Source organism: Leptonychotes weddellii, chromosome 3, assembly GCF_054177405.1.
Source record: "Leptonychotes weddellii isolate Sample4059 chromosome 3, ASM5417740v2, whole genome shotgun sequence".
In the NCBI taxonomy this organism is placed as follows: domain Eukaryota; kingdom Metazoa; phylum Chordata; class Mammalia; order Carnivora; family Phocidae; genus Leptonychotes; species Leptonychotes weddellii.
Window position 1 is genome coordinate 148,213,946 of NC_138371.1, and position 18,526 is coordinate 148,232,471.

At 32.7% G+C, this 18,526-nt stretch overlaps 2 protein-coding genes across 13 annotated transcripts in view; one reads left to right on the plus strand and one right to left on the minus strand.

The window, feature by feature from the left end:
• SCEL (sciellin) overlaps positions 1–18,526 on the plus strand; it is a 732,032-nt gene that overhangs the window by 244,555 nt on the left and 468,951 nt on the right. The window lies entirely within an intron of this gene.
• MYCBP2 (MYC binding protein 2) overlaps positions 1–18,526 on the minus strand; it is a 254,870-nt gene that overhangs the window by 65,329 nt on the left and 171,015 nt on the right. For 8 of the 12 annotated variants that reach the window (XM_081815062.1, XM_081815063.1, XM_081815065.1 and 5 more), the window contains 4 exons: positions 9,865–9,939; positions 6,820–7,044; positions 5,817–5,949; positions 2,170–2,292 (listed from right to left, as the gene is read on the minus strand). In XM_081815062.1, the coding sequence (XP_081671188.1) occupies positions 2,170–2,292; positions 5,817–5,949; positions 6,820–7,044; positions 9,865–9,939 (556 nt within the window). The remainder of the gene's footprint in view (positions 1–2,169; positions 2,293–5,816; positions 5,950–6,819; positions 7,045–9,864; positions 9,940–18,526) is intronic. The other 4 variants (XM_081815066.1, XM_081815061.1, XM_081815064.1 and 1 more) reach the window with 3 other exon arrangements.

Sequence of the window (18,526 nt, forward strand, 5' to 3'; positions counted from 1 at the left end):
CAAGAAATTATACTTCTTAAAGCATGAACTCCTTTGCTTGGATGAATAATATAAAAATCTATAAGACCTATAAGATAAAAAGGAGTATGAGCTATCTAATTTGAATAGTATCTCAAATATGAATTCAGGCATTTTTCCTTAAAATTAAATACAAAGGACTTTAACAGATAAATATTTTTAAAAATATGAAACAATATAATTAGATGGATGATCCTTAGCTCCTCCTTTATAAGATTATGCATATTAAATAGTTTATATGAAGCTGAAAAAGAGAAGAAGAAAAAACATATCTAGACTACTTGATGCAGAAACTGGAAAACAGTACCTTTCCAGTCCCTAAATATAAATAAAGTTTTTTAAGTGAAAACTTTAAATGAAGCAGCAAGAAGGAAAAGACATATGGAAAGAACTGTGTACATAGCTACATGCCTACTGTTCAAAAACTTACGCTGTAGTTACAGAAAGGATTTTAGAGATTATGAAGAATTATTTAGAATTAAGAATACAGAATTTTTGCAAAAAACAATTTCTTGAACTTGGGACAGTATAAAAAGTTAAAGAAAATGGGAATTACTGTTAAAGGTAAGTTCATAAACAAAGGTCAGATATATTTAATTAGATTTAAATTTCTTAATATTCCTTTGCACCATCTAAATATTTAAAAAGCCTACTAACAAGTACATGCCACTTCGGAACAATATTAGCAGAATCACACTTTTAAAAAGTAATACTTTAATATTTCTACTTAATAACAAATGTTCTCAGCAATGTTTGGCTCTTAAAAGTTGGTTTATATTCCTATGACGTTTTAATAAATTATATTTTAAAGACTGATTTAAAGTCATAGCCACCAGTACAATTTAGACATTTTAGAGATTGCCTGACAGCATACAATTTGAATTAAACACGGCTTTAAAACGGATTATTAACAAAGCATAGAAGTGATAAGTAAATGCTGAGATTTTAATTTAGGAATCGATAATGGGAGAGAGAAAGGGACATGAAGAAAACACCACCACGCATTACCCTACTTAAGTATGAAGATCTAGCTCAACTTAGTTGAAATCTAACCTACCAAAAATAAACAAGCAGGTATCTCCAAGCCTGCAGGATAGACCAACATAACAGAGTAGGAAAAGCCAAAAAGAAATCTTGTAGCTAGGCTTCCTTCGTATGAATACTTTGTGGAAAGCAATAAAGGTATCAAACAAAATGTGGTTTTGTTTTAAATTGAGTATTTCCTCTATGTTGATGTCATTTTGCATCTTGTTGACTATTTCATTATTTCACTTGCTCTGCAAGTCAGGTCTAATGACACTGTCTTTGTTCCTTGAAATCAAATCCTATGAATTAGTTTAGATAACATTTTAAAGTAAAATTATTTCCCCATAGGCTATCTTCTCCCTTCTACCCATCATCCAACTGTATGCTACTTGCTGATGATATGCTGATTTAGGAAAGGAGTCAGGATCAGGTACATAGAAAGAACAGGAATGTGTCTGAATTTAGATACAAATACAATTTTAGATGAAATTCAGATATAAATTATTCTGAAATAATTATTGTTTGGGTTGTCCATGACATTGGTCTCTTCTAATATGGCAGCCCAAAACAGCTACACACATTTTATATTCTTTGGCTTAGGGCTTTTGTTTTTCTTTTCACAACTTCCTGATTTCATTATACATACCAAACCCAAAGATATCATTCGTTTCATGTAATTCTAAATTAACTAAGATCACTTGGTTAGACATTCAAAACGGCACATATGGAATAAGGCTGATGTGTAATATTACTTAAAACGTTTTGATTTTAAATGATCATTTTGGAAGGTTCTTTTTTTGCTCATTAACACTACTCTTAATAATAAGTGGATGATAAAAACAATAGTTCTTTTACTAGATATAGTGTCACAGAATCTTTATGATGTAAATTCCAAGTGAATATCTTTAAAATAAGAGCAAATAATCAAGAACTCCTATAAAACATAAGCTAAAACTGTTAAAAATGATAATGTAAAAACAACACTTCTGCAAACATTTTGATTGTTAGTTTTCCAGGAAACTTTAATAAAGTTTTGTGGGTGAACAGTAATAAAAATGGGTAAAAGAGAAGGTAATAAAAAATATTAAAGTTAGGTAGGTAAAAGACTCACTTTCGAAAACCTACCTTTATTATTTCCAAGTCCATAATCAAATCCTTGGGCGCTGCAACTTGCCCCTTTATTAAAAGCTTGCACTGAGAAAGGGCTTGGAGGAGGAGTCTGAGAATTTTGATCCAGAAGAACTTGTTCTATAATAAAAGGCACAGCTATAACATTAGTTTCTTATGTGCTATTCCCTATTCATAGAATAAAGAGAGAGTCGCCAAGAAAGAGTTTATAATGGTTAGATTTTAAAATAACCTCATATTTAGATTTAATAATAAGTCTAACAATTAGGGTCATTGACACTTGACAACGTAAATGACAAATCTTTGTTTTCATTTATCAAATACACAGTGAAACTTAGAAACTGGATATGTTCTTATGGAGCCAATTTACTTTTACTGTGGCTGGATACATCACTGAATGTATACCAATATTTTTGGACCAGGAACTCAAATTTGTACAAATTTATACAAGAGTATTTTATAAAATAAAAACGTGTACCCTATAAACCAGAAATTAAAATATTTTGTATATTAGTACTCAAATAGTAAAGTCTTAAAAATGTCTAAGTATACGGTACTTTTTTCTATTTGAGTACTAATATACAAAATATTTTCAGTTCTGAATATAAAAATTGTGGAAAATTTAACTTTTAACTTACTTTTACTTATTATATAAGGCCATTTTCCCCAAAATGAAAGGATGATAAACCAAGTCATATAATCAGAGCTATTTGCACATGCTCAAGTCAATAAATATATCAGAATTCCTATTTCATGAAAAAAAGGCAAATATTTTATTCGGTTTACAACATAATTAATAAGCTAAGTTATTCTCTATTATCAATCAAGTGGCCAAAAGAATCTGTATAATACTAAAAAACTAATGCCATAATTCAATAGCTATATTAATGCCAGCTTAAAAAAAAAGGCAAAATAAAATCTGCCAAAGGAAAGGTAAAAAAGGAGAAAAAAGTATTCCATCAAAATAACATAATGAATAATGAAAAGTTTTGAGTATATTTTTTAAAAGCTACGATCCCTTTAAAGACAAAATGGAACTAGAAGAAGGTGGTGGAGTATTCTTCCTTCCTGTGAATCAGAATCCTGCTGTACCACTGGTACTGTACGTCTACCCCTTCACTTACATTTCTAGACTCTTTTCAAGAAATCAATCCCAGCACTTCCCTTAGGCAATACTCTTGAGTATGAGAGATCTCAGCAGTGGAATATCTCTTCTGGAAAATACCCGTGAACACTAATCTGAATGGGAAAGACGGCATCACTCTTAAAACCTCAGAATGGTCTCAGACTCAGAATGGTCTCAGCACCAAGTATGAACTCTGTTTTTAACCAAGCAGTAACTTTGCCTAGTAGCTTTACTTACAGATATAAAGAATTTTAACAAGAGGAAAATTTTGTTTTACTTATAATACCTCATATAAATTGCCATAGTGCCAAATCCTCTTACTTCCATATTAGATACAGTTACTAATACCAATGAGCAGACTATTCGGATACAATTATCAACTAATCTTAGTGATTTTAAGGCACCAACTTATCACTTTTTCCCTGATCACCCCAGGTCTTAATGTTAATTTAAGAATCACATTATGATCAAATATATATGTATCAAAAGAGCAAAGGACCATTAAGTGATGGCAGAGAGAAATTTAAACTTCTGCTTTTAGGGTGGAATGTCTTTCTTAGCAGAAACAATATCCTAATTTAATTTAAGAAGCATTTTATCTAAGAAGAACCTTCTACCTTCTAAGTATATAGAAATAAAATTCTCCGTTTAAAAGTCAGTCTTTTTAGTATAGATGGCATTTTACGTTTTAATAACAGCTAACCTTACCATCTGCTAGCTTTATGTTATTATTTGTTCATGTAGCTTTCATATCGAACTTACAAAGTATTTTCATTTTGTAAATGAGAAAACTGAAACACAGAGATGTTAGGTAACTTGGCCAAGGTCACACTACTGAAAAGCTGCAGAGCTGGTGTTTGTACTCTAGCAGTCCAGCTCTGGAGTCCACTCTTACACATTAGGCTATATTGCCAGTTAAAATAATTATAAGCTAGGAAGGTCCTTTGATAGTTACCTAAACTATTCTCATATTATTTAACTATGTCTTCTATAAAGCTCATCTCACTTTAGGTATTTTCATTTACATCTAAATATTCCTATATAGTGGAAATGTTTAAGAATTTCTGAACTTGTAGTATGTACATAAGTATATTATAAATGGGAAGGTTATTTTGTAAAATGTCTGATTTACATCAAGTGAACCCTTTTTCATTGTCACAACAAATGAAGGATGGTTATGCCATTTCAGAACATTATTTTATAACCACATCATCTCTGACTATAAAAAGCGTGTCTGTAAAGACAAGGAAGGGAGTAGGTTCTCAAATTCTATTCATTGACTACTGACACAGGGCGGTATGGTGTAATGAGCACAGTATCTCAAATACGAATGAAGATTCTAGCTCAGGTCTTATATCTCCCATATATCCAGCTGTATAACCATAGGGAAGTCATTTTAAATTCTGTGACCTTTAGTTTCCTTAGCTGTAAAATGAAGATTATATAACTTATCACAAAGGCTTGTTGTGAGGAAAAAAAGGAGAATTGTTTAATGTACAATATTAATATATCTAGATGTACTCTGTCATTCATGAAGTTACAAATTTAAAAAAATCTATACTTATGGCCATATTACCTCTTGGACAATAAATACTGTGAATTTATTCTCTTTTGGATAAATATGCGTGTTCTTTTATATCTGACCTTTTCCTATAAGTTTTGGGATTTGGAATAAAATCTATGCTTGACTTACCCATTTATTTTGATGTCCTAACTAATATTTTTGTGACTCAACTTGTATTTACAAAACTTAATATGCAATTAGTATGTGCCAAAACTGTTTTAGAATGAGGAATACAAAGATTAAAAACGCTGTGCCTGTCCACATAGGACTCACAATCTAGTTTTAAAGATATAAAAATTAACTTCAGTAAAATATCAGTTTTGTCTAGTGGTGAATATAGTTCTTTGGGAACACAGATTTCTTGACTCAGTCAGGATCATTTAAAGCTTCACCCAAGTGATGACATGGCCTGAACTTGGAAGAACCATGTTTTTGCCCGCAGGAGAATGAGGAGAGGGGGACAATAAGGAAAGTCTTTATTAAATGAGATCGTTATTGAAAAAGATAAAGTTGAAAGCTGAAACTCTAACAACAAAATAGGAACGCTCCAAAAGATGCTACGCATTCATCCAATGCTCCTATTCTGAGACAAAATTCAATCAAATGAAATTGCCTGGGAGAAGTACTATGATTGTGGTTTGAAAAGTGAACTTCCATCTAGTGGCAGAAAGGGTAAAACATTCAGCCCTGGACTGGCACAGAATAATGAATCCACATCAATGAAATAAAAAGCATGGCTTTCAAAGATGGATTCATATGTTCCATATTTTCTTTTAATTCTCTTCTTACAGGTGCATTCATTTAGTATCCATTATTTTACAAACAAATGTTAACAACTGTAAGATTTTAACCTTCAGTTTTGCTTTTTACCTAAAAAATAAACACACAAAAAAGCTGTTTACTTCTGCATTTCAAAGGTTAATCAGAATAAATCACAAATTTAAGCCAACTTGCCATCTTCATGTCGGAGGTACTGGTTTCCGCCTCTGTCTCTAGCTAAGGACCATGCCTCTCCTTCATCACTCTCACAGAACTCTACCATGCTGTTCTTATCCAGCTGCACCCACGCACCTTCAGAATTGGTTACCTAGTACATAACAAAAAGCATGATTGATTCGCTTGATTCTTTCAGGGCACTCAGGCTGAAAACCAGCAACAAGTTTAAGTGTTTGAATAGGGTAATCATTCCGAAAGTTTTTACCATGAAATTAGTTTCTGAAATTAAGACCACAGCCTGAGGTAAGACAGAAATCAATAAAAAGTTCTGTAAAATACTGCTTATTTATGACTTTGGTAAAAATAATAATTTTTAAGGCACAGGATAATCCCTAAGTAACTTTAAACATTACCCCAAAAGAGGTGGCACTCTCTCGCTTTTTCTTTTTGGCACCTAAAATGTCCTAACACGGCAAACTATTATTTAGATTGGTCATGTCTACAATACAACCCGAAAATTACCCTGACGCTGAGAAATAGCATGACACACTACATCTTCAAGCTCATCGGTTGAGGCAAATGCCACAGTTGACTGAAAAGTAATTTTATTTGCTCAGGACTTCAGTGAGACACATAAATGGGAACAAAGAAAGGAAACTCTTTGTATGTATTACATCTCCATACCAATTCATAGCAAATATTTTAAAGTGCTGTTAATCCATGACGTTATCGTACATTTGTAATAATGAAAAGATATATGCACATACCAAACATTCATATATACAATACAAATCATTTTGTTATTATATTGTTTTCACAAGGATAATTATGAGAAAAATTTACTTAAAAAAGAAACACAGAAAAATTATGTTAGTAATATTTGTAATACAAGTAAAGATAAAGAACATTAACATTTAAAAACCTGGGATGGAAATGGCAACCTTTGGAAGAAAGAGATGCTCTGGTTGTATTATATTAAAAAGGAGTAATTTAGAAGTCATGAAGCTACAAGAATCCATACCTCTCCCACTGCTTTGACTTTGTTTCCCAGAACTAACATTCCAATTGGGATACCTCTAAGGTTAGGGCAGCTTCTGATGTTGTGACCGGAAGGTCCCGTCTTCACTACCTTGTACATGCCTGGCCCTCCTCGCAAGAACGGCATATCTTGTTCTTGCATTGTGGCTTCCTGTGGGCAGCAGGAGTTTATATCTTTGAAAAAGTCATCAGTATTAGTTTTAGGTTCCTGAAAATTTGAATAGGAAAAAAAAAATAAACAAAATACAATCTATTATCACTTTTGCCATCCTCTTATTAATAGCTTTTACAGCAAGTCTATAATACTATCAAACGAGAATACATATCCAAAGATAACAGAAATATATACATTACTACCATTACTAAAGAATCTTTCAGTTTTTCAACGTTGAATAATACTTAAAATAGAGGTGAAGAAAAGAAAAATTAGCGGGAGAGCAAATGAACCTCTGCTTTTGCCCACCACAGTTTAAGAAATATGGTAGTACTTGATTTTATTTTTATGTTTTAATGAAATATTAAACAGTAGGAACAACAAAAAAAATATACTCTGTGAACCACAACTGAATAATTTTGAATCATTATTACTGCATTGCTGTATGTTGGTATGGGTTAAAAAGTCTAGATTTTCATTTCCTTCCACTTCGTAATAATTATTTATAGAGAAAACAGGTGTGAAGACTCTGGAGACTTATTTATTAATAGCGATAGCAATGATGAAAAATGTGCATAAAATATAACTGCATCTTAATATTCACTAGTTATGAATGAATTAAGAGTGCTTATAAGATTTTAACAACTTATACTTTCTTAATATAATACAAATAAAAATGTCTTGTTAGATTTGTTAGGCCATTACTAAACAGCATTATATTAATGCTATTAACAGAAAAAGATGATAATACTTTCAGTACAGAGAATAATATCAAAGATGCATTTTTACAGAAATACAATGCATTTGGACATAAAAGGGTTACTTCTAAAATGAAAGAAAAGGATATGCCCTAAGTTTTCTGTTGAATCTGAATGAAATTGTTTCCCATGTGAATGCAATGAAGAGAAATAATAACCTCCTCATATTTGCTCATCTTCCCATCAACACGTAAAGGAAAGTTCCATACTGCGGGTTCCTCCATTGTCATTACTACTCCTTTAAGACAGATATAAACTGTACTTTTTTTTTTTTAAGATTTTACTTATTTATTTGACAGAGAGAGACACAGCGAGAGAGGGAACACAAGCAGGGGGAGTGGGAGAGGGAGAAGCAGGCTTCCCGCCGAGCAGGGAGCCCGATGCGGGGCTCGATCCCGGGACCCTGGGATCATGACCTGAGCCGAAGGCAGGCGCCTAACGACTGAGCCACCCAGGCGCCCCTTAAACTGTACTTTTAAATACAGTACTAGAGACTCTACAAATTGCTTTATGTTTAAATACAACAAAAGATGACCATACTGGGACACTTATTCAAACATTAGGTTAAAATTAATATTTAGTAATGTCCTATAAATGGAATAAAAATAAAAAAAAACCACCACTAACATTTATGCAAGATAAAATAATACTGAATAGTTCTATCCCTCTATCACTACAAGTAGTCTCATACTAAAGGGTCTTTTCTATGGTAAAAAATTAAAAATAAAATCCTGAGGTTAAAAACAATGTGGATTCAAGAATTCTGTGTACCTGTGACTTTAATTCAACATATGGTAGGGAAAATTTTAAACCCACTATTAACCTTCACATAATATTGTATAAATTTCATTATGGTGACAAATAATCACCAATTTTAAAATATACAAATAGGTACTAGGGATAATATTTATTTACAGTTAATGCAATTGTCATGCTGTATTTATCCAACATTCTTCATACAGTGGCAATTTAATGGAAATGAGAAGTTTAAATACCTGAAAAACTTAGATTAGATTTATAATCTAAAATAAACTTAAAATATGCATCGTACTTACCCATGCATATGTATTTGTAAAAACTTACATATGAATACAAAGAGAGTGCTCAAAATAAAAATGGAGAGTAAGGTCTAAATTTTAAACTGTGCTACTATACTAACAAAGTTTTCAGTAGACATTTAAAAATGTCTAGTTGTGAATAATCAATTTTAATACATACACCATGCTATTTCATAGTTGGAAGAGGCATGTCAGTCCTATTTACAACTCATTTTTTAAAAGTTACATGGTATGATGTCAAAAACAACAAGCAAATATGAATATATTTAGTGAAAAATCAATTTCACTGGTATTCAATGATATATTCACAGCTTTTAACTAAGTTATAACAATATTTCCAACTTTTGATCATTTAGTGTAACATTAAGAGGTAAGTCTTGGCAAAAACTAATAACAATTGCAAGTTATTCAGTGAAAGATAATATATGAGAACTTCTATTAAAATATTTAATATATTATTGAACAAAGAAACTATATAAATTAATAAATGTAAAACAAAGTCTATCCATTTTTTTATATTAAGCAGTATAAGAGCTGATAGACAAAAAAAGGTCATAGAACTGTAGCTGTCATTCTAAAGCAACCCTAACATACATGCTTCATTCAGTACAGAAATGGAAGACCTGGGGACCAGTGTGTGAAACTGATGAAGTGCAGTGTTATTTTTTTCTCCTTGCATTCCCACCCCATTCTCAGATGAACATCCAAAGGGGCATTGTGAAAGGCTAGGGAAGAAGAGAAGAGCCACAGAGTTGGGACTTTCCCACTGAAATAAGCAAACTCTGAGAAAGCCAGATGTGGATGTCACTGTGGGAGAAGCTAGTCATAAATTACATTCAGCAAATTTGAAGTCACATAAAAGTTTAACTTGAACTAATAATACATTCTTTGGCAAAAGTAGAGGGAAAAGGATTACCAGGGAAACTCAACTGTAGCACTTTTTCGGCAAAAATTCTTTTATTAACCGTAAGCAAAGGCTTCAAAAGGTAGAAGGTAAAATTTATTATACATGCTGAAATACCTGAATAACGTATGACTGTTCCTTACAGTTAACTCACCTGGGGAAAAAAAGCTTTGGAAGTCCATGAAAATACGTCCAAATCCCTGACTCCTTGGCTAGCATTAAAGATATTCTGAGCAACAAAGTTTAAGAAAGAAAAATATCAACAAAGAAAGGGAACAGGATATTATCTGCAGAAGATGCGTTCACAGTAACAACATTGTTCTGTACTCTATAGCACCAGCACTGTGATATTATTTTACTAAAGGGAAACTGAAGCCACCTGAGTAAACGACACAGCAAAGAAAGACTGATCAATAAGTTTTTGTCAAAAGCTCTTCATGGATATAGTGTGTCATGCCATTTACTAAACTTAAGAGCCAGACATTGATTTAAAGCTTAAGACAGTCAATGCAAGTAGGAAACCTTAAAACTCTTTTAAGAGACGACGTATCTGTTTCAATACAAGCCAGATTTGTTTTATGACAGAAAATAGTCTGCTGTTTTATAAAGAAAATGTAAATAAATAAATTGTATAGATAGTGCAATTATTATTATGAATAATAATGGCATGTGGTTATCTGTGGACATTTTCACTTTTTAAAGTACAAAAAGAAAAAAAATTAAAAAGCTTAAAAAAAGTCATTTTTCAATTTCCCTTTCTTCTCTAAATGAGAAAAAATCATCTGGAAATGTTACTGAAAGCTGTTAGCAAATATGTTAAGAAAAGCATACAGAAAAACATACAACCTGAATCTTTTCTCAAAAGACAGGCCTAGTTTTCTCCATTTCAAAGTTTAGGAAAGGAACAGAGCATTTTCATCTCTATGTTAGAATCTAAAAATATTTTGTTAAACAACCAACTTGCAGCAGCATGGTCCCAGAAAAATCAACATCTTCACAAAATGTCTTGAGAAAAATGTAAATGGTATACATTTTACATAAAAATATCATGCTATTGAATATATTTGTGTGATCTGAAATTAAAATCTTTCCAGTGAATAGCAATTACACAATTTTACTGCTTATGTAAATACTGTGATAAATGGTTATTTTGGAAAAAAAAAAAAGAGGACACTTAAAATGTTAATAAAAGCTGTCATTATCTAAAACTTCAACACAAAAGAAACATAATTTCCAACCAATTATAAGCCATTTTAGATAATGAAAATCTATTTGATATTCTCTAGTTCTGTATTTTCCTCATGTATATATGTATGACAGACGTAGATACACACCCATATACATACATATGTATGTTAATTCAGAAATGTAAGACATATAAAAGCCAGAAAAATGAGTTTCTAGTAATATGCCTATAAATAAATGCAAAACAAAACAAAAACCAAAAACCAAACCCCCCTCCACATTTAAAAATGTACAGCAAATACGGTCCTTTCTCTTGAGGTGAAGTAGAAACATGATGCAAAGCATTTTAAAATACTATTTTTTGGGGAAAAAGATGTCCTTACTGGCTCATCCATGTATATAAGAATTTTTGGGCTATTGGCTCAATTGTTTTTCTCCTTCACGGAAAATAGTGGTGCAGACCTTTTGACATAAAACAATATCAAGATTTTTTTTTTAGCTTTTTTTTTTTAGCATAAATTTCTCTAGCGTTAAAAGCAATGTAAAAAGCATTGTGAAAAGCAAGGCAGAAGAAGTTAGTGATAAAGAAGCAATGTGGTGATTAACAATATTTAAAGCTTGTACCCTTCTTTTATTTCAATGTGCAAACTTAAGTGTTTCCTGAGTCTGAGAACATGAGTTAACATGTACAATGATACTTTAAAGTGACTTGACTGCTAATCATTGTAATAAATTGCCAATCAAATCAATTTTGTACATGTTAATCATATGGGGATTCAAATTTCACACTTATTTGCTTTTGTTCTGAATTTGTGGAAAATTATTAGCCACACTGGTTTACTATTATTTTTTTCAGAATATGGTGTCCAAACAAAATTGAATTTATCAAATATCAAAAATATACCAGATAGAAAGCCAGAGTTTAAAAATGAAATATACTTGCATGGTTTTCTTTAGAAAATTTAGGAAAGTTTAGTCTAAAGATATGTACATGCATGAAAATATTAATTTCTCCAGTCTCAATTTCTTACTATTAAAATACATAAATTAGCTTTCAGAGATTAATAGGAGTACCACTATGTATATATACACATACACAAATACACACATATCTATAATAATCTAAATCCTTTTATTCTCAAAGACTAAAAACAAAGATGTTCTCTTAAGAAAATTAAAAATTAAAGCATACTAAAACCCTAACTAAATTAATGAGCACCAAACTGCAACTCTAAGCTGATAATCTTTCAAGGCACAGAAGATCAAGTGAGTAATTTTCACTGTGAAAATACATGACCAAACATGCCAAATGTTCATGCAAAAAAATGATAGTAATTCTTTCATTGTGCTGCTTAATGAGCAGAGTTAAGAATTGCCATTTTTAAAGAGAAAAAGATAAAATGTCTCAGGAAAATTAAGAACAGCATACGTATAACAATTAGTGTTATTTTAATTGCCTTAATTTCATTCCGTTAATGCTGTATTAAGTAAATATTTAGTATTTACTAAAGACTAAACATCAGGTTATGTATATATACATACACAAATCTATTAACATAACAAAACCAAGCAATTCAGGGTATGTTAAAGCTGTGGCTATCAGGCATCATCAGGTAACCCATAAAAATGAAATTGGACATAAAATGTGAAAAACATTTGCTAATTTTACCAACTGCCCTGGGTAATGCTGTCAGAGAGGTTACCAAAAGACATTTTCCCTTCATCTCTCCTCCACATCTTCGGGGCCCTAAAATTTGGAAAAATCCACCTACTTTCTATATGTGAACACCAATCAGCCCATGTAGGTTTGTATAAATGCATGGAGATGTTTGGAGACACAAGTTGCTTCTGCAAGAATTCAGATAATATAGGCATTATAAAGATATCTTAGAACTCTTCCAATGAGGTATCATTTACTCTCCTGGATATAAACTCTCTCTACCACTCAACCTTCACAAAGTTGGAAGCCTCATTTTTGGCAAAGTATCCAAAGAATCAGTTTCAAATCACTGATATGTCCTAGCCCTATCCTAGAAGTAAATTTGTTTTCCAAAAAAATTTAAGCTCTACTCTAGGCAGTCAAATATCTCCCATGTCAGGTACATAATTGATTCTCTCTCTCTTTTTCTACTTATATTTTCCTCAATGATTGAAACATCTTACTAGCCTGCTTACATTTTGTAGTTTCCAAATCTTCAGGATTTTAATTTAAGATCAACATGTTATGCCTTATGCCTTCTCAGACTGACCTACATCAACTTCAGAGTCCAGAGTGCTAATCATTTCATGATGGGACCATGACCTGCACCACCTTCAACATATATCACAGTATTCATCCTCAATTCAATCATTAAGGTTATGAATGTTCACATTTGTTTAATTTGGGAGTTTTACCCAAAGTAATATGATTATTTAAAGCTATATATTTACTTTATCCTTTTGTAACTGTATGTATCCTTATCTCTCCACTACTTTCTACTTGTGATCCTGGGAGAGCAGCTATTGTTGACACTAGAAAAATAAGATTGATAAAATACATAACATCACAGGTCACAATGAAATTAAATGAGAGACTATTAAATGAGAAGAAGCATATATGTAATAGGAATTATTTTGAGCAGCACGATCGTATCAAATGCCAAGATCTAAAATTTAGTATTCAACAAATGTTGAAAGCCTACCATGAGAAAAATGTAACATTTAACACTTTGGAAGAAATGTGTATGAATAAGAAGATTCTTAATGAGTCTTTACCCTTAAGAAGCTTAACAACAGAAATAAGAGGTATACAAGTACAAATGGGCTGAAGGAAAGAAAAACAAACTAAGCATTGTGGGTAAGAAGTAAGGCTTTTCTACTTCTACAGACAAAGTGCTGGGAAAAGAGGGGGAACCTAATTTCCCCAATACTTCTGGACTTTCTACCCCTAATCCTTTACTTCACCATATTAACTAGTTTTCAGTTCCCAAACATAGTAGGCCTCCATAACTTTGGACACTTGATTCTCTGTCTAGAAATTCCTTCACTTTTTCTTGGCAACTTTTCTTTTTTTTTTTTTTTTAAAGAGGAGGTTTTTTATTTATTTATTAAAGATTTATTTATTTATTTGAGAGAGCGAGAATGAGAGAGAGTACATGAGAGGGGGGGAGGGTCAGAGGGAGAAGCAGGCTCCTCGCTGAGCAGGGAGCCCGATGCGGGACTCGATCCCGGGACTCCAGGATCATGACCGAGCCGAAGGCAGCTGCTTAACCAACTGAGCCACCCAGGCACCCTTTGGCAACTTTTCTTCTCAAGTATCACTTCCTAAGTGAAGTCATTCTGTAACTTATCACAATGCAACCTAATTATTTGAGTATGGTATGTCTGTCAAATTATATAGGGAGTACCCCAAGAAGAAGAACTGCACTCCATCTTACTTATTTTGTATCCCTCCCCTTTCTTCTCCACTCAATGCCTATTTCCTATCTTGGTATTTGGTACATTAATAAGGACTCAATAGTCCTTGAATGAACAACTAATAAATTACTAACTACAGCATTACTGGGAAGTACAGATAAGAAAAGATGTCAATAGAAATTTTTGAGCTTGGTCAACTAGGAAAAGAGTAAAAAAGCTAGAAAAGAAAGGAAATGAAAGCATTTTAGACAAATGAAACAACACAAAGACTCTTAGATGCAAAATTCAACAGTGTGTTCTAAAAAGGGCACACAGTTCTGTTTTTTTTTTTTTTAAGGGTACAAAGTTCTAATAGCACATAAGCACCTCACAAAAAAGGGTCTGTATTCCTCATATTTATCCCTGTTCTTACCACTTATTAAAATGTATTTTTAAAAATACAGTTATTTATAATAGGAAAGTCTAATGCTGTTTACTCTCTGAACTAGAGCATTACTAAAGTGCTAAAATAGAGTGAAAGTCACATTTGCACTAAGTGAGGATGTCATCAATTCTTGATAAAGTAATGAAGTATTATTAGGCAGGCCAACAGTTAGTTACAGTACCTATTCGCAGTGACAACAAGAGTTCTATAATATGGCTAAATACACAAGACAATGTAACAAAAAATCACTTTGAAGTTTATTCTAAATAGGATTATTTACCGTGATTTTTAAAAATAGTTCATGAAATGTTTAGTCAGTGTTCAAATTTCTAATCCCCACTCCCACTCTCCCCAACAGTTTGGGTCAGGATCCAGATAAAGTACACACATTGATGTGAATGCAAAATTGTTTTAACTAGAAAAGGTTGAAGAGGTAGATGTAAAGATTGCTAAAGGCAACTTTTTGGTATTTTTGCCTCTTCTTAAGTTAGTGACATCTATCCTTGGTTATTTCTATATTATTTTTAAATCTCCCGGCTCTCTCCCTCTCTCTTTTTAATTGAGTAGTGTTTTACAATTACTAGCCATAATTATACTTGATTTATTTATAAATGGACTGAAGTAGAGAGTAGGTGGAAAGTGAAATGTGTTTTTCTAGCAATTAATGTAGTAGTAGATACAAATAAAGAAGTAGAAAGATACATTTATTTAGCTGTATTAGTTCCCTGAGAGGATGAAATATTCCCTCTATCCCCTATCATGTTTAGCCCTAGAGAGTAACATACTCATTAAAAACTGTGCAAGGGGCCTGCCCCGTCCCTACAGACAAAACCTTGAAAAACTAGTCTGTCTTTGCCTACATCAGGCTGACTGTGTGAGTCCTCATCTAACACCTGCACTGAAACAACTTTATACCAAATCTGTTTGGAGCTATAGGCCAGTTAGTTTTATCCCCTCTGTCATCACTGGTCACCACATAAAATATAAACCCTTCTGTCATCTACCTGTTCTCATACTTTTATACTAAAACTGCTCTATGCTTCTCCCTGATCCAGCATCAAACTATTGCCACCTGTCCCATGATTTTATATTGTATCTAATGGGACCCTTCCTTCAATGGTAAACATCTTTAACTTAACTGTGGGTCACAGTGCTGCCATCCATCATCTGTGTGTCTTTGTGCTGATGTAGATGATCACCCAACTGCTGAGCCTTTTAGTTCTTAGACTGAGGCAGTTAAAATGTCTTTCACTTCCACTATACTTCAGCTACCTGCTCATGGCCACATTAACAGGCCATATCATTCAGTAAAATGCTCTAACTATGAAATAAAATTCAAATATTTTACCTTATCACACAAACCATCTATCCTTCTCTCTCTTCAACTATAGTGTACTTACATATATCATTCTAGGATTTAGTTATGCCTCCAAGTCCCTTGGATCCTCCGCTTGTCCTTTCACATTTCTAACTCAGGCTAAATTCCACAGCTGGTGATCTCAAGTCCTCTTTCACAGCATCTGAAATTTTGTCCCTATTTTTCTGTCATAGCAGCCCCAAATTTCAGCCAGTGCTATCATTGACTCTCTTGGCACTTTTGATTCTAGATACCTAGGACTATGGGTGAGGAAGGGCATCCAGAATGGATCCATCCATTGGTCTCACTGGGTCCTTAGTGGCCCACTAATCCAAAAACAAGTAGTTTTTCTTCAGATCCCTTTCCTGTTTCTCTCAAACATTATTCCAAACCTTTACTGCATTTCTAAACCCTCTAACTTAACTCAATTGTTCCAATCTCAACTGACGTCTTTCCTCTTTTCTATCTTACAAAAATCATGGTCTCCTTAACCTCTTCCCTTTCTCCCTCCATCCCTTACCTATTGCCATACCTATCCTCTCCCCTCCCTCACAAAACAACTCTCCAAATGTGCCCTGAATTCTTTTTTCTTCCTTTTTCAGTCTTCAAATTTCTTATCTATATCTTTATTTCCTGCTTTTTACTGGCATCTTTCTTTTAATTTATAAGGCTCTCAAGTCACTACTAAAATAAAGGAAGAGGAAAACCTCAGCTTTATCAATAATACCAGGCATTCTGAGTTATCTACATTAAAGGAACTCATGTCATTCTTCAACATAAAGAAAGGCTAAAAAATACCACAAGTCACTTCATATCTTCAATATTCTGCCTCTGGTTCTAGATTTTTTCAAATAAATCAGTGACAACCTCTTTCACATTCCAGCGAAAACTCATCAAGAAATATCTGTATGGCTCACTCATTTAGCTTTCTTTCTTACCTTTGTTACTGCTCTTCTCTCTCTGACCTCAAGAAGACTGTCTACTACAAACTGTCTCTTGAATGGAGTTTAAGAGCATCAAATAATGAAACACACTGTCCAAAATGAAACCATGGGATTTAAAACTTCAACACACTTCTTGCTCTTCCTTTCTACCTTTGCTTATTCTCGTTTTATCTGTGTGAATATCTTCCTCTTCCAAAAGCATCTCCTCAAATGAGCAAACAACAGAATTAAGAAAATTCTGGAGTGGGGGAGATGGTAAAGATAATATAATTTAATATAATGCCTTATCAGAGATAATGGAAAATGGTTTCAAACTATTTAAGGCTAACTTTTTAGACACAGATGATAAAGAATTATTATTTATTTTCCAGACTAGTCCCTCTTTCTAGAGGGTCAAAATCCTTTTCATTTTTATTTATTTATTTTTAAAAGATTTTATTTATTTATTTGTCAGAGAGAGGCACACTGAGAGAGCGCACACAAGCAGGGGGAGAGGCAGAAGGAGAAGCAGGCTCCCTGCTAAACAAGGAGCCTGATGCGGGACTCGATCCCAGGGCGCTGGTATCATGACCAAGTGAAGGCAGACGCTTAACCGACTGAGCCACCCATGCGTCCCTCCTTTTCATTTTTAAGTGCAGATACAAATATGAGGAAAATTAAAGAAGATCTGGTTTATTTATTCAAAACTTTATATTTTAATTATACATTTAGCATTGTTTAGCTTAACCTCAGTAAAACAGTATGCCAACACTCTCCAAACTTTATCACACACCTATTAGCAAAAAATACAGAGATATATCTCTCCCTACTGTACTATTATAAAACATATATAAAAGAACAATGAGATCAATAAATATGAACAGAAGTTCAATTATTTCTTTCCCCAAAGAATCATCATTTATAACTGCCCCTTTGGAGCACATACTCTGGACTACCAAAGAGGAAAACAAATAATACACTGAATGGTTTGATATAATAAGCTAAATTTATACACTGATTTTTAAGAAATTCAACTGTTTAAAATAAAATTTTACCAGTGCTATTTATGAACAGTGTCATAAGGAGTACATACATGTGATGGTGATGAAAAGGAAGAAAAATCACATATTTCTGTTTAAATTATAAACAGAGCTATGGGTTACTATTATATTTACGGCAATTTACGGACGCCGGCTCTAAGTACTCTCCTGCATTTGTCAAAGAGGTTTGAGGAGTTCTCTGACGCTAGGATTTAGCTTCAACTAGAACACTAGAACACCACTAAAAAGACTAAAAAATCCTTCTTATTTTTACACAATAGTATTATAACATAGTAGTATTATAAGCCAAGAAAGAAAAGAGTCAAACTTAGACAAAAAACAGAGAACTAATTACAAAATGCCAACATACAAAAGAAATACGTTATATGTGTTTTTGAATGTATAATAATACTGAATTCACAATTTTTAGTTTGGAATTCATTCCAAACAGTCGTATGAATAAGAAAGGAAAAAAATAAAAAATATATAAA